At 48.8% G+C, this 16780-nt stretch overlaps 1 protein-coding gene across 4 annotated transcripts in view; it reads right to left on the bottom strand.

Moving 5' to 3' along the window:
• Positions 1-4768, bottom strand: part of CENPU (centromere protein U) — a 34079-nt gene extending 29311 nt beyond the window's left edge. The window contains exons 1-2 of one of the 4 annotated variants that reach the window (XR_009006512.1): positions 4445-4768; positions 1513-1561 (exon numbers count right to left, since the gene is read on the bottom strand). Coding sequence is in view for 3 of the 4 variants with exons in the window: in XM_007177861.3 (XP_007177923.1) it covers positions 1513-1561; positions 4445-4476 (81 nt within the window). In the remaining variant the exon portion in view is untranslated. The remainder of the gene's footprint in view (positions 1-1512; positions 1562-4444) is intronic. The other 3 variants (XM_007177861.3, XM_057537300.1, XM_028165374.2) reach the window with 3 other exon arrangements.
• Positions 4769-16780: the final 12012 nt, after the last annotated feature.

Below are 16780 nucleotides of genomic sequence, written 5' to 3'. Positions count from 1 at the left end.
CCCCGTGTGACTTCGCAGTCGGCCCTCCCGATCCAGGGTTCCACGTCTGCGGTTTCAACTGCAGATAGTGTAGAACCTACTATTGAAAATAATCCGGGTAGAAGTGGACCCTCCCAGTTCAAGGGTCACCAGTATATTAGACTTTGCGGGCCGTGGGGACTCTGGTGCCACTAGGCAGCGCAGCCGTCGCAGTGTGAAAGCAGACAGCGGCAACGCAGAAAGAAGAAGCACGGCTGGGCTGCAATCAAGCTTTGTGTATGGATACTGAAATTTGACTTTCATATTTTCACCCGGCATGAGACAGTCGTCTTTTGATTTTACTTCAGTCATTTAAAAATATAAAAACCACCCTTAGCTCGCAGGGCTTTACAAAACCAGCAGGCAGGCTAGATCCAGCCCACAGGCTACAGCCTGCCAACTCCTGAGCCAGAGTGGGCCCTCTCCCCAGAAACATGCCCATGGAAGTTCCTAAACACAGAGGTTAAAAACTCCTGATTGCAGGACAGAGAGAGGGTTTGCAGTGCAATATACTAATAAGCCCCAGGAAGACTGCTCCTCAAATCCCAATGAAAGACAACATACAGAAAACAAGAAAAACGTCCACAGTAGCTCTGGAAAATGTGGAGGGCTGCCATTAACAGACAGGAAAATATGAATAAATTCTGGAAGATACACAGGAGATGGAATAAAACTGAGAGACAAAACAAAAACTACCACTCACAGACGCTCAGGGAAAAATTATTCACGGAGTGTGTGTGGGTAGAACGAACGCCCAAGAGGAGCTGACACCCTCCATCCTCCCCAAGCAAATGGGCCTGGGTAAGGCAGCTGCCTTCCCGAGGAGGGAAGAGGGCCGGAAAGCTGAAGAAGCCCTTCCAGAGAGGAAAAGGGCCCCCTCCAAATGGGGAGGGGGTTACGGGGGCAGAGGGGAGAGACCCCGCAAAAGAGAGAACCGGGGGCAGGGCACAGAGCAGGGAGAACTCCCGACGCCCGGGCACCCCCAAGCAGGCACTATCAGAGGTGGTTCATGTGAATTTCCAAGGCCAATTGGACAAGCCGCTGGAAAATACTCTGAAGTGAGCTAGCCAGAGGGTTAAACAAACGCACCTGCCTTTCACAGACGTTTACTTCTAAGACTCCACCCTGAAGTAAAAGTACCATGTGAAATGCGAAACTAAATGGAATATTATGAAATCATAAACTGTGGAAAACTATAACAACATGGAGAAATGGCTCTGACAAAAGCAAAATACAGAACGTTGTACGATTGTTCAACGATGTCGATTATCCAAATGAAAATGAAACCAGCCTAGGCCCTTTAAAAAGATTCAAAACTTTAACAATGGCCATTTTCTCCATTATACTGGGAAGAGCAGGAGGAAAAGGAATGCGCTTTTTCACAAGAAAACACTGAGCTCACCAAGTCTACGAAACTCTGAGTCTCCTGTAAAACGTTATTTTGTATTGTCAATTACGAGAAAATTATATTAAAATATAAAAAAGATAACTTACATCTTTCGCAGACTGTGTTCTTCCTACAGTGTTCTTTGAATATCTCGGACTAGGAAACAGCAAAAACACACACAACAGTAAGGAAATACTTAAAAATAACTGGGGGAAACACCAGAATTACACCTCATCCAAGCATGTTCTTTCCAAATTACATTCCTTGTTAGTTGCACTAACAATGTGCACATGATGAAATTCAGGTAATGGCAAAATCCTTTTAGAAAGCAGAACCCATATCTCACACATTGAATTAAGTTTTTTATAGGTCAACTCATAACACCTACGTATAAATAGCATAGCTCTGTCCTCAGGGACACAGAAAACTCCTAACCCTGCTGTCATCCTTGTCCCTGAAGTCGCAATCAACAGCAACGACGGGCGTTCTGCAGAAATGAGCAAGAGAGAGCAAGACCTCTCTTTCTCAAGCGCTGGACCCCCGTTCCATCCGTGCCTGGCTCTCTTACACACATTTTCTCATTTAGCTCTGAAACAGTCCTCAAGGTAGAAGTGAATCCCATGTTCCAGATGTGCATTTGCCCAAAGCCACACGCGGCCAGGAAGGAGGGAAGCCTGCGTTAACATCTGCATCAGTTCAAACCCAGAGCTGCCCTCTTTCCGCCCTTCAGGCTCCCCCCAGTGGGCATTAGGATAAAAGGATAAAGTTGCGTACCTTCAACGGAGCTTAAAGTAAACAAGATATGACAACAGTGACCAGAAGAAAAAGTGGAAACGTGAGAGGCAGGAAATAATCCGGCCAGGGACTATGCTTTGAGTATCCTGTGTGGTCCAGGCGTGGTGCCAGGGCTGGGGGGATGCCCTACACCACCACGCACAGGCCCTGACTTTCAAAAGTGCCCTGCAGACACCCGTTAGCGGGCAGCAAAGTCCATTTAGTGTCTGAACGAGTATTTCTTTGTGGAACAAGTATTTCTTTATTTGATATAATTTCAAACTTAGAGAAAAGTTGAGAATACTCTAAGAACCTTCTGTATACCCTTTACCTGCTTCACCAACTGTTTACATTTTGTCTCACCTGCTTCCTGTGTGTCTGTGTATGGTAAACTGGGGACACTGCAGTGTGTCTTTCCTAAGAGGGCGTTACCCTGTGTAGTCACAGGACAACTTCCGAATCAGGAAATTTAACAGACACCATTATCTAATCTACAGTCCATATCCAGGTTTCATCAACTGCCCCATCATGTCCTTTAAGGTTTTCCCCCAGCATTTAAAAAAAATAAATACATGAGAATATAAAACATAAGATTTCTTAAACCTTCAGTTTTATTATGTGTGTGCGTACGTGCACGTTCGTGTACCCACTGTGATGTAAAACATCATTACTGTGAATTACAGCAAAAAAAAAAAAAAAAGTTGGAGAACTGTTAGAGCAGTGGTTCCCAATCCTCAGGTATCAGAATCACCTGGAGGGCTGGTTAAAACAAGACTGCTTGGCCCCAACTCCAGAGCTGCTAATTCAGGAAACCTGGGGTGGCCGCTGAGAGTCTGCATGTCCAACAAGTTCCCGGTGGAACCGCATTTGAAAACCACTGCTCTATTTGATTCTCAGACCCAAAAAAAGAAGGTAGAGCAGATACTAGTTTTACGGCCTTTGTGATTCTGGGGTTCAGAAAGGTTAAGTGACATCAGTGGTCACACAGCCAAGTGATAGGACGAGAAACCAGATCACATAACTTCTTAACCCACTCTTTCCACCCTTTCTAGCCTTGTCTGTGCTCAAAAAAGTGGTCAAGTTTCCTCCTCACCTTAGGCTAGGAGCAAGGTGAGGCTCCCAAAAGATGGAGACCTCGGTGATAACATACGTAAAAATTTTGGTGTATGCGCATGAGCGCGTTTTAGGGGAAGGGATAAACAGATTTCAGGAGTCTCAACGGCAAAAATGTTATATGTACGTGTATACGTGTGTGGGGGGAGGAGGGAGGGAGGGAGAGAGAAAAAACCCCACTGGCCCATCAGATAAAGTTCACTCTTGTCGGCTGAGTTTCAGGCCCCTTATTCTTTCCCAATCCTCCTCCCCACTGGCCACGGGAGCCTAGTCTCGCTTTACCCAACCGCCCGGCTTCGTCCTGTTCCAGCCTGTCCCCTACGCTGTTTGGCTGCGTGCACCCTCACCCGCATCTACAAATGCACCTTCTCCAGACCGCCTTCCCACGGCCCAGGTGTAACTCCTACGGCCTTGAGTACCAGCCGGAGCGCGAAGCACGCTCCGTGGAGGGGCGAAGAGGCCCCTCCAGCCAGGACCACGCAGGGCCTTGGATGCACTCCAGACACCGCCAGCGAGACACGTGCCCATGAGTCCATGAAGAATAACATTTCAGAGAGCAGTTTTGAAACCTATTTTAAAATGCATGCCCTTTTTGATTAAAAAAAAAAAAAATGCTTGACCCATCCCGGCTGGAGGCCCTCTTTAAGAATAACAAGCGGCAGCTTGGGCCCCCGCGGCGGGAGATTTAGTTCAGCTTTACAGTCTGTGGTTTGTGTTACAAAAACAAGCAGGGTCTTGAAAATAAGAATACTGACTACCAGCCAGAGTGTAAGCGTCACTAGAACGTAATGTCTGGCAAGTAGTAGGCACTCATTATTTGTTGGATAGTTTGTTTCAAAATATATGGAGTCTACTTTAGGCTACACTCACCCACACAAAGTAATGCTGACACTAGCCAACGTTCTCCCCTCCCCGCCGGCCACGGTTTTAAACTGACTCCTTTAAACGTCACCGTAATCCTTCCAAGGTGGGAATATTATTATTCCCATTTTACCGACGGGGGAACCAAGGCCCTGAGAGGTTAGTCACTAGGACAAGTTGCACAGTTGCAGAGCCAGGGAGCACGAACAGCTCCGAGAGTCCGAAGCCTGGCGGAGAAGGAAGATAAAGCGGCACCCCCGGCCCGGCGCTCCGAGAGTCCGCAACACTTACCCCGAGCGCCGCACTCGCCGCGGCGGGGCCATCTCAGCCCACCGCTCACTGCGCCAACGCAGCTCCCGAAGCTCCCGCCAAATCCCGCGCTGCTCCCAGCGGCCAATCCGGGCCGAGCACGCGGGCACGCCCCCCCCCGAGCTTGCTTCCTACAGGGCCAGGGCTCCTCCCCGTCCTAGAGCGCGAGAGAAAACCCGGCCTGGCACAGCGCGAAAGCGGAGCTGGAGTTTACGCCTTACAAGCAGTTCCTGACGGGTCCACGAGACGCCAAAGATTTCCCGGGTTTTCCCTCACCCCACGTCCGCCGCGCACGTTTTCCGCACTCCTGAGCCGCCAGGGCCCGCCCCAGGGGGCGAGGAAGGGGAGGAGCCAGTGCCGGAAAGTCGGAGGGCGCTCTCCCGCGAGGGGCGGATCCAAACCCAGGGCGGGGCGCGCTGGGTGCTTAGGCGCCTGCGCAGTTGTCTAGTGTAATGCATTGGAAATAGGCCTTGACTTTTACCCCGCTGCTGCCCTGAAGCAGTGGTGTGCGCTTGGCTTATTATTTTATTTCTACCCCAGTTTCTTCATTCGTAAATGGAGAGGGCCCCTTTTAATAGTCTCTGATTCTTTGCTTTGTGTTTAAAAATGTACTATCCTGCAAAAGAATGATGTTGGACCTTTATCACACCATAAATAAAAATGAACTTAAAATGGATCAAAGACCTAATTGCAAGAGCTAAAACTCTTAGAAGAAAACATAGGGCAAAAGCTTCACGACACTGGACTTGGCAATGATTTCTTGGATGTGACAGCCAAAAGCACAGTTTGGGATGATGAAAAAGTTCTAGGTGGTTAATGGTGGATGGTTACACAGCAGTGTGAATTACTAAGTAACTGTACACTAAGTTGTACAGTTAAAAATGGTTAAAATGCTGAACTTTATGTCATGTACGGTTTACCACAATAAAAATTATTATACTTCATGCGTACTAAAGAATATAACATATATAACGTAAAGATAAAAAGCACCTGTGTGCTCACCACTGGGTTAGGAAAGTAATAACGGTCATTCCTTCCACGGATAACCACTCTTCTGATTTTGTGTTTCTCATTCCCATGTTTTTCTACCTTGATATAGCCCTAAATGATGTATTAATTATTGTATGTTTTAAAACTTTATATAAATGATATTTGGTATGCATTTTGGAAGTGCTATTTCTTACTCAAAGCCATGATTTTTAGGTTTTATCCACATTGATGCATGTAGCTGTCATTCATTCATTTTCACTCTTTGGAATGCATTAAGTAAATACACCACATTTTATTAATCCATTCTCCCGTGTATGGAAACATCAGTTGCTTTCAGTCATTTTGCTGTTACCAACAATGCCATGCTAAACATTCCTGTAAGTGTCTTGCAGGGCACATATCTAAGAGACAAGGATAGACTCAGTAGTACTATTATTGCCTCATGGGATAAAGACATTTTCAGCTTTATATGACAATGCCAAGTTTTACACATCGTTTTATAGACTGTAGACTTTATAGCCCTATCAGCAGTATATAAAAGTCCTCTTGGCTCCACATACTTGTCAATACTTAGAATTTTCAAGACTTAAATATTTTTCCCTGACGAGCAAGTTGAAATGGTATCCTATTGTGTTTTTGATTTGCATTTCCCTTAAGTTGATCATCTTTTCCTTGTTTATATGTCCTTCCTGATTCCTCTTCAGTGAAATACCTGTTCACCCCATCCAGGAATCATTTGGGCAATTGCCACAGAAGAGTAAATCACCTGTGAGGATTTGAAGGTAGTTCCCCACTGATGCATAGAAATAGGGTTCCTGGAATCACTGAAAGTTGTCACCCGTAAGAGTGTGGAAATATAGCTCCATTTCCCAGGAAAGGGGTTACAGTCAAACCTTTTGTGCTTGTGCTTCGTCTTTCTGTTAAGACAAGAAGAGGTTCAGCACTCTGGATGGAAATAAAATCTCAACCCAAGTAGGTTTAAATGATAATGGAATTTATGAGCTTGTGTCACTGAAAAGTCCAGTGGTAGGATGGCTGTCAAGCTCAGTTGGATCTAGAGGTTGGAGAAGCCATCAGGGCTCTGAATCCATTTTCTTGCTCTTCTTGTACCTCAGCTTTTTCCTCAGCCTGGGTCCTGCCATCATCACCATCATCATCATCATTGCCTGGATTTACTGAGCATTTACTATGATCCAGGCATCGTTCCAAGTGTTTAGTATAATGAAACCATTTAACCCTCTCAATAACCCTCTGTGGTAGGCGCCAGAATCCCACTTCGCATATGGGGAAACTAAGGAGCAGCCCCACAGGAAGTAAGTGACCGTGGCTGCACGAGATCTAAGGATTCCGGCCCAGAGCCTGCACCTGGCGGCTCTTCCAAGTCTCCCGTCGGAATTCCACCCTTCAGAGAAAGAGAGCAGCTATGCCCCAGCACTCCGTCTCCAGCAAAACGCCTGGGACTTACTCTAACTGGACCAGCTTTCGTGACCTGCCTACCTGTATTAGTCAGGGTCCCAGAGAGCTAGAACTAACAGGACGTGCCACTGGGGTTGTGAAGAAGTAGGGACGGTGCTCAGGACGGGGTGGATGGGGGCAGAAAACACAAGAGCGGAGCCAGCGGGTCTGGAGCCCCTGGGGAACCCGGAGCAGCGCGGGGAAGCTCGGAGGGACTGCGGGACCTACGAGGCGGGTCGTTAAGTTATGTAATGTACTTTCATGTTTGGGAAATGAAAAACAAACAAACAAAGCTACTGCTTTTATAATACAAATACAGAAAATAAAGAGCTACAAGACATCCTGGATCCTTGGGGTAAACTGAGTGGTTGGGTATGGACACTTCCCTGCGGAAATATATCTTCCCTGTGGAGTAGGTTGATCTATATATTAGTTCTATATTTTGGAATTATTAGCTTGATGTTTAATGAAAATATAAATGAGAATATTATTATTTATCTTATAGGATTACCGTGAAGATAAGAGATAAAGAATCTGGAGGTCCCTAGACAGATAGAAGGGCTTATCATTTCTTTCTGTGCCTCTTTGCTTTTTTTTCTAGCGAGCTCCTTCTGTTACATGTTCTGTTCAGCGCTGTGTCCACTAGGGGGCAGAGGAAGAATGGGCTGGAGATTGGAAAACGTAACCAGAGACCAGAGCTACTTACCCATGTTCAGACATTGTCAATAATGTTTACCGTCAGTTCAAAGTGGGTTCAAGATTAATAAGACTAGACATCTTAACTGCCTTTGCTCAACTCATTTTCTCCTTCATGTGCGTGATCCTCTTCCATAATTTATCAAATCCATTCCTGTAAGTTTCCCTTAAGGCAAAGGGTGTAATTTTCTATTGTGGGAAAGAAAATCATTTATTTCTTCAATTTTCCGACTTTCTTTTTTAACTTCTTACAGCACCTGCGAATTATTGGGTACACAGTTATAACCCACTAAACTTGGCAGTTCTCATTGGGAAGAAACTAAAGTCGTTATCTGTTTCAAACAGACCAACGGCTCGACATCTACAACTACGACACTGCAAAACAAACTCGAAACATCCCAGGAGGGCGAGCCGGGGGGCCCAGGAGGAAAGAGACCTTCCCTTGGATGCCCCCCTTTAAGGAAAAGGGGAAATAAAAATTCAGAAAGGAAGTACTATTCAGTGTCATTTAAGTTGGAGGGCAGAAAGATTTTTCCATTGGGGCAAACTGCAATGACATTAGCTCCCTCCCCAGGTCATGTGCTTTCCAACACTGCCCTGGCTCTGATACCCGGTTACTAAACTTGTTTGCTCTGTAACTAATGATCTACTTTTTCCAGACCTAATTGGCACTTCTCCTACCCAAGTTGAGATCACATGGCTAAGTAGGTCTGATCACTACAACCTGACGGTGCTGTGTCTCATGTTTCAGATTCCGTTCCCAGCTCCCTGCAGGACTCAGAGAGTCTGGTGCAGGAACCCTGGCAGGAACATTCTAGCAAAAGCCAGGATTTCACTAGCCAAAAAAAACCCGACTTCCAACCTGTGAAGGGAGTAACTTTATAACTTGTACAAGGATCAAAGGAGCACATAAGCGGAGAAAGAGAAAAGAAAATGAAAGAACACCTCAAAGAAAAAGATTTTCTTAAGGAAAAAAGGGACATAACATTTCTACAGTAGAAACGTGTCTCCATGATTCACTTTCAAGCTCTGGTCAAAAAAGAACTTTCTGGAAAAAGTTTTTATCCTTGTGATGACCTTGCTCACTCGGACATGACTTTCGGGTGGCCTGAGGACACACACAGTTGTGAGGCTGACCTTGTTCAGAACGTTCGGGGCAAGCAGGGTCCTTTCCTCAGGGATCCTTTCTGCTCAGCGAGCAGGGAGGAGGGGGCAGTGGAAGAGCCAGGGACACTTCAGACAAGCTCAGGTCAGACAGGCTTCCCTCTAACCCCAGGTGACACAAAAATCTTCTTCCTAGAAACTTCTGTAGGAGGAAACGGCTCTCCCCGCCCTCTGGCTGCCACCCTGTACCTCATGATCCAGCTCACTCACCCCGTTGACCTTGTGCCCTAGCATAAAAAGATCTTTATCACCCTACCCCTCCACCTCACACCACTGCCAGGCCACAAACATGCTCGACAATTTGTTTCCTAGGCTTGGAGAATCGGAGGAGGCTTCCTAGAAGAAGTGACATCTACAATCTCACTGAAATAAAGGACAGGAGCCAGCCACGGGGGGAGTAAGAGAGTGCTCGAGGCAGGGTGCATGTGCAAAGGCCCAGGGGCGAGTGAGAGCATCATGCATTCTGGGAGCTAGAATAAGCCCCGTATGGCTGGACGAGTCGGGGAGGTGGCCAGAGATGAGGCTGGGGAGACAGGCAGGGGCCCTCAGTTCCTTGCCCCTCAAAGTGTAACGCACAGGCCAGCAGCACTGGCTTCAGCCGGGAGCTTATCAGACATGCAGAATTTCAGGCCTGATTCCAGATTTACTCTCCCCCAGGGGGTCTGATGCACAATCACATTTGCCAAGCCTTCCTCTAAGTACATTCAGCAGTTCAGGCTTGAGAGCCATAGGCAACATCGGCATGATTAAGCAGGTGAATCACGTGATTAAGACACATGACTCAGAGAAATCATTCTTGCTGCAAAGTGGAGGGAAAGTGGGTGAGTTAGTAGAGACCAAAATCGAAGGCAAGGAGGCGGAGTAAGAGGCTGGTGCGGTTGTCCTGGCAAGAGACGGCGGCGCCCTGCTTGGGTGGGAGGACTAAGGGATGCAGGGAACTGGGTGAATTTGATGCACAGCAGGGGACGCAGCAGCAGGGGCGGTGGCCGAGCTGCCTGGGGCAGCCCTGGAGTTTCTCCCAAACACAGGGCCTGGTGACCGCTCCGCCCGGGCAGGGCCGGGCAGCTGGCAGGAGCCCACAGGGTAAGGGCAGCAGTATCGTGGGTGCAGGGAAGCAAGAGACTCGAAAACAAGAGTCCCTCTGTGTCTGCGCATGTGGCCCGACGCAGCACGTGAGCCAGCTGGTTCCGCACCAGCGCCAGGAGTGTCGCAGCCGAGCGGGGGCTCCAGCGCCCCTGAGCAGCACCGCTGTCGCGCCCGTGATTCACGCTCCAGTTCAGTAAGCCCCGTGCAAAGCAGAAAGCCTGCTCAGGGTTCTTGGGGAGAAAATCCAGCAGCCTTCGTATTTAGCAAGGACGATTTCTGTTAGAGAAATGTGACAGCCCAAACCGTCCCCTCCCTAAAAATCTCAACAAAAGAACGTGGCTAAGAACTGACATGCAAAATATATTTGTGGAAAAAACCCCTGCTTCCAGGCAAGAGCAGAATCTCTCTGTACCTGAAGAACGGTGCCAAGAAGCAGAATTCACCCAGCAAGACTTCCACCATTTGAGCAAATCAACAGCAAAGGAGTTAAAAGTCAAAAGGAAAATTCTAGATTTCTCTTTATGCCAAATGTATGGATAATAAGTAAGGTGGGTCAGTCTTCCAGTTCCTCTTGCTGGGTGAAGGGGTGAGATCAAGATGAGCACAGGTCTGAGCACCCACTGGAGGATACAGGAGTGAAAGGCGGCTGGGTGAGGGGGCTCGCTCTGCTCAGAGAAGACACAGAAGGTCACCCTCAGTGCTGTGAGCCACAGGAGAGTCCCCTTCAGTCGCACGCACAGCCGTGGCCGCCGTCCGTAATGACCGTGGAGGGGGTGGAGGCTGGAGGCCGGCAGGGGTGCTCGGGGCCTGATCGGCTAACAGACCCACGGCCTCACCTCTCACGGTGCTGCCACAGCCTCTGCCCTCTGTCCACCTGCTCTGCCCAGCACTTGGGGACAGACGGGCAGCTTCTCTTCTGCTGCCGTGAAAAGCAACAATCGCTGGGAATATGGATGAAACACAAAAACGCAAGTCCAGAGTCCCTGGCATTTACCCTGCGCCTCCTCATAGCCTGCCTCAAAGTGCACGGGAGACTGCAACTGCACCCGATGCGCTAATTAAGAAAACTCATCCAACATGACGACTGGGCCCCTGAGACGCTCAGGGCAGCGGGCACCACGCCATGCAGCGGTGGAGGTGGGGGGGCAGGAGGGAGGTGGCCCAGACACGGAGAGGCCCTGGAGTCAGAAAATCCAGCTCAGCCGCTTACTAGGACAAGTTAGCCGATCTCTCCAAGCCTCAGTTTTCTCACCCATAACAAGGAGGTGATACTTCAATGAAAAAAAAAAAAAAAAAAGAAGAGGAAATATTCAGATAGGAGCTCCCTAGTTGTTCTGCATCAATCACCTTGGATCTACCTGTATCTACCCCCGCATTCCCTAGCCCCCTTCCTGTTGCAATGCAAGAATCAGCCTATTGAAATATCCCATCGATGGCTGATCTCTGCGCTTGACTGTGGGCTCTAACCCCTCCCGCTCTCCCCTAGTTGCTGCATCATCAATTTCTGTGAGGATAGGTCATCATCACATCACATCATGACGCTCTGTATCTCTCATCTTCAAAACCACCACCACCAGCAAAGAAAAGCAAACCTCTCCACCTCCCCTTCTTCTCCAGTTACCATCCATCCACTCACCTGACTTCCTTCACGGCAAAACTTCAAGACAGAGCTGTCCATCCTTCTTCCTGGCTCCCTAGGAGTTCAGGCCTCAACCCACTCCAGCAGGCTGCTGGCCTCCCCACTCTGCTGGACTCTCATTGCCAAGGTGGACGCCATTGCCAATCCAGCAGACGCTCCTCCTCCCCACCTTATTCCCTGCTGCAGCAGCACACGACATAACCGGCCCGCCCCCTCCCTCCCCTTCTGAAACACTTTTCCCTCTGGGCTTCAGGGATGCCACGCGCTTGGTGCCCACCTTCCTCATGGCAGGTGACTCTCAACCCCCGTTGCTGGCTCCTTCATCAACGCCCCACTATGGAGCTCCCCAGGGCTCCGTTTGGGGCCGCCTCGATTTCCTATCCAGGTTTCCCGGTCCCCAGGTTGCCTGATAAAGCCCCTCAGCCTGAAATACCTTTCCTGTGCCGCGGACTTTGCAATCTGTTGTCTCCTGACTCGTCTTCTGAGGCAGTGGCCCCCAGCCTTTTTGGCACCAGGGACCGGTGTCCTGGAAGCCAGTTCTTCCACGGACCGGGGAGGGGAGGGGGATGGTTCAGGCGGTAACGTGAGCGACGGGGAGCGGCCGATGGAGCTCCACTCCTCGCCCATCCGCCCGCCGCTCGCCTCCTGCTGCGCGGCCCCGCTCCTGACAGGCTGCGGACTGGTGCCGGGGCTTGGCGACCTCTAGTCCGAGGCGCAGACTCGTATCTACCTTTACGTGGTTGTCCAGCAGGAACCTCAGATGGAAACTGCCCAAACCCAACCTCTTGATTCCCTTCCCAAAACCAACGCGCCGGGGTCTTCCCGTCTCGGTAAGTAGGGCTCCACCGTCCACCCAACGGTGCTCACCCTCGAGCCCTCCCTTTTCCTGATTCCCCACGCGACGGGTCCCACCTCCAGCTGCTTTCGCCTGTCTTCTATCTCCACTGCCAACCCGGTTCAGGCTGCCTTACACAGGTAAGCCTGTCCTGACCGGGCTTCGTGCTTCTCCTCTGATCGCTCTGCAGCCACCAGGAGGGGTTCATTCAGGGAGTGAACTCGTCTCAAAACCCTTCACTGGTTTCCTCCCGAGAAAAATCCAGGTTCCATTCTGGGCTGCAAGGCCTGGTAACCAGCCCTCCTTCTCCTCTAACTGCTTTCTGTTCCACTCTTTCCCGTGCTTACGACACCACAGCCGCACCGGCTTCCTTTCAGGGCCTGGACTAGAGCGAGCGCTTTCTCACCTCAGGGCCTTTGCACTCACTGCTTCTGCTATTTGAAACCTCTTTCTCCAAACCTCTGCAAGGCTGGTTCCTCCTTATTCTTCAGGTTATCACCTCAAGTGTCACCTCCTCAAAGAGACCTTCTCTGACCCCAACACTTAAAATAGGCCCTCGTGGCCCCTCGCTAAGACTCTATGCGTTGTTTTCAAGGCACCCATTGCAATCCGAAGTTGTTCATTTGCTTTCCTGTTTACTGTCCATCTCTCTCGGCTAGAAAGTTAGCTGCCCCAGGGCAAGGATCTTGTCTGCTGCGCTCATTGCTGCGTCCCCATAGCACAGAACTGTGTCTGGCACTTAGCTGATGTTAGACACAGAACTATGGGTGCATCACCCGCCTAACAGGGGTTTTGCGAGGATTAAATGAGAACATAAGTCAGAGTCCAGAATGCTAACCATCACACCACGTAACCCCTCTGAGAATTTAAGAGCACAGCATAGCCCACCACCCAGAGCGAGCCCACAGCCCCCTATAGCTGTTACTACCTCCGTAGCTGATGATTCCTAGGACGTCCGAGGGACCTTATGAACATGCCACAGGTCTGTGACCCAGCTCTACACCTACTTTCCTCATGAAACAGAGAGGCAGGTTCTACCTAACTTTTCATCCTTGATGGATTTGGGGTTTCCAACATCACACAGAGCAACCATATTTAATTTTTGATGACCCATGAACCAGAATAAAACTGGGAAGTGGTACTGGCCTCTGCTATGACAAAGAACAATCATTAGGTAGGAATCAAAACCGTTTGGACCAAAGCTTAGAGGCATAACTGCTGGCACCAAGAAACAATCCAATGACACGTTTTGTCAGGAGGTTACCGACGCAGGCAGACAAGAAACCTCCACGGTGTGAAGTTGAAAGCTCAGTGTCCAGAGGCAGACTGCCCAGCTCCAACTCTGTTCAGTGTATGACCCTGACCCAAGTCGTGTGCTTCAGTTTCCTCACTGTATGATGGGGACACCAGGAGCATTTGGCTCAGAGGGTTGCAAACGGGAAAAGGTCACCTGTGTAAGATGCTCAGAAGAGTGCCTGGCACGTGGCAACGCTCAACACATTTCAGTTCTTCTTCTTCTTCTTCTTCTTCTTCTTCCAAGTAATCTAAAAAGCAGAAGAGAGGCAAAAATACTTTAACTACCAAATGCCAAATATACTTAAAAACAAACTGTTTTTCTGAGTTTAGACCCAGAGTGAGGGTGTGTCAGAGCTGGACCTGCGGGGAGGGGCAAGGTGAACTCTCAGGGCAGCAGAGTCACTGCTGCCGGATTGAGACAGAGACCCCTGGGCTTGAGGTGTGGTTTTGATTTGGGGGATGGAGCGCCATTGTATATAGTGCACCATGAAAGTTAAGAATTGGAAACAGTGTTTAGGGGTTAATATCCAGAATATATAAAGAACTCCTACTGCTCGATAACAAAAACCAATTTTTTTAAATGGGCAAAGGACATTTCTCCAAGGAAGATACACAGGTGACCAGTAAGCACAAGAAAGGATGCTTGATCTTATCATCATTAGGGAAATGCAAATCAAAACCGCAGTGGGATACCACTTCACCCCCATTAGGATGGGCGTTATCAAAAAAAAAGAAAAGAAAACAGAAAGTAAAGTGAGGATGTGGAACAACAAAAACCCAATGCAGCCAAAAATAAATAATTAATTAATTAATTAATTTAAAAAAAAAAAAAAAGACTTCACCTTCCAACGCAGGGGGTGCGGGTTTGATCCCTGGTCCGGGAGCTAAGATCCCACATGCCTTGTGGCCAAAACCAAAACATAAAAACAGAAGCACTATTGTAACAAATTCAATAAAGACTTTAAAAATGGTCCGCATCAAAAAAAAAAAAATCTAAAAAAAACAAAACAGGGTCTTCCCTGGTGACGCAGTGGTTAAGAATCCGCCTGCCAATGCAGGGGACACGGGTTCAAGCCCTGGTCTGGGAAGATCCCACATGCCATGGAGCAACTAAGTCCATGTGCCACAACTACTGAGCCTGCGCTCTAGAGCCCGCGAGCCACAACTACTGAGCCCGAGTGCCACAACTACTGAGCCCACGAGCCACAACTACTGAAGCCCACGCGCCTAGAGCCCATGCTCTGCAGCAAGAGAATCCACCGCCATGAGAAGCCCGCGCACCGCAACGAAGAGTAGCACCTGCTCGCTGCAACTAGAGAAAGCCCGCACGCAGCAACAAAGACCCAACGCAGCCAAAAATAAAAAGATAAATAAATTTATTAAAAAAACCAAAAAACAAATGAATAAACAAAATGTGGTGTAATTGTACAAATATTATTCAGCTATAAAAAGTGAGAGACAACACGAATAGACCTTGAGGGCATTATGCTAAGTGAAATAAGCCAGACACAGAAGGACAAACACTGTATGATTCACTCACACGAGGCACCTAAAGTAGTCAAATTCAGAGAGAGCAGAATGGTGGTGGCCAGGGGCTGGGGCGAGGAGGGAATGGGAGTTATTACTTAATGGGCAGAGTTTCAGTTTTGCAACATGAAGAGTTCTCGAGATGGATGGCGGTGACGGTTGCACAACAGTGTGAATGCACTTAATGCCACTGAACTGTATGCTTAAAAATGATGAAGATGATAAATCTCATGTGTATTTTACCAGAATTTTAAAAAAGAAAACAAAACAAAACAGTGTTTCTATCAACCTCATTACAGAAGCTTGGTTCAAAATTTCAAATATTTGTTCGAATGAGAGTAATTTAACAAACACCCACCAGTTCCTTAGTCCTGTGCTGGGAGCCCAGGGAGGAGACAGAAATGTCACAGTTCCCGTGAGGGAACGAGAGCAAGAGGGCGCAGGGCAGAAAAAGACGACACGAGGAACTTAATAGCCTAACTAACAAGGCAGACTGGATGAGGAGGCTTTTTTTTTTAAAGATTTTTTTGATGTGGACCATTTTTTTTAAAAGTCTTTATTGAATTTGTTACAATATTGCTTCCAGTTTTTTAAAAAAATTTACTTATTTTTGGCTGTGTTGGGTCTTCGTTGCTGTGCGCGGGCTTTCTCTAGTTGCAGCGAGCGGGGGCTACTCTTCGTTGTGGTGCGCGGGCTTCTCATTGCGGTGGCTTCTCATTGCGGAGCATGGGCTCTAGGTGTGTGGGCTTCAGTAGTTGTGGCACACGGGCTCAGTAATTGTGGCTTGCAGGCTCTAGAGTGCAGGCTCAGTAGTTGTGGCGCACGGGCTTAGCTGCTCTGCAGCATGTGGGATCTTCCCGGACCAGGGCTCGAACCCGTGTCCCCTGCGTTGGCAGGCGGATTCTTAACCACTGCGCCACCAGAGAAGCCCTGCTTCTGTTCTATGTTTTGGTTTTTTGGCCCTGAGGCATGTAGGATCTCAGCTCCCCGACCAGGCCTTGAATCCAAACCCCCTGCACTGGAAGGGGGACCGCCAGGGAAGTCCCTTGGATGAGGAGTCTCACCAGAGAGGCGTGCACAGGGCTTGAGCTTTAGAGGAAGAAAGCAGACATCAGCACCCCAAACCCAAGACTGAAGGGAAAGAGGACTGAAAACAGGCTACAGAAAAACTTAGGGGGCGATTAACTAAGACCTCTGGAAAAGAAAATCTTTAAAATGACAGCGCAGGGCAGCGATAGAAGAAACAGTCGGCTGCTGTCAATGGGACGTCTTCTCCGACAGTTCTACAGGAGAGAATGACTACAATGAGGCCGAATGAAATCCACGCCAGAACCACCAACTGCAGCGATGCCTCCTGCACTGTCGCCTTCCCCCCGGGAATTTGCACTTTCAAGAATATCCATGTTATTCACACCAAGACTTTCTTCTCTGCAACACAGCAGGGCCATTGCTGGGAGCTGGCCGGGGCCCGGGGTCAGCAACTGGAAGTGTCGGGATGATTGCGTCCTAGGAAGCAGACCTGGGAGGGAGGAAAGAACTGGGAGGCTGAGGTCATTCTTGCTCTCCGCTTGTGCACACCAGAGGCCTCCCCGAACGCGACACCTGACGCAAAAAGGGAGGCTTCACTCAC

This window comes from Balaenoptera acutorostrata, chromosome 21, assembly GCF_949987535.1.
Source record: "Balaenoptera acutorostrata chromosome 21, mBalAcu1.1, whole genome shotgun sequence".
NCBI lineage: Eukaryota > Metazoa > Chordata > Mammalia > Artiodactyla > Balaenopteridae > Balaenoptera > Balaenoptera acutorostrata.
This window is presented reverse-complemented; position numbering and strand designations above follow the sequence as displayed.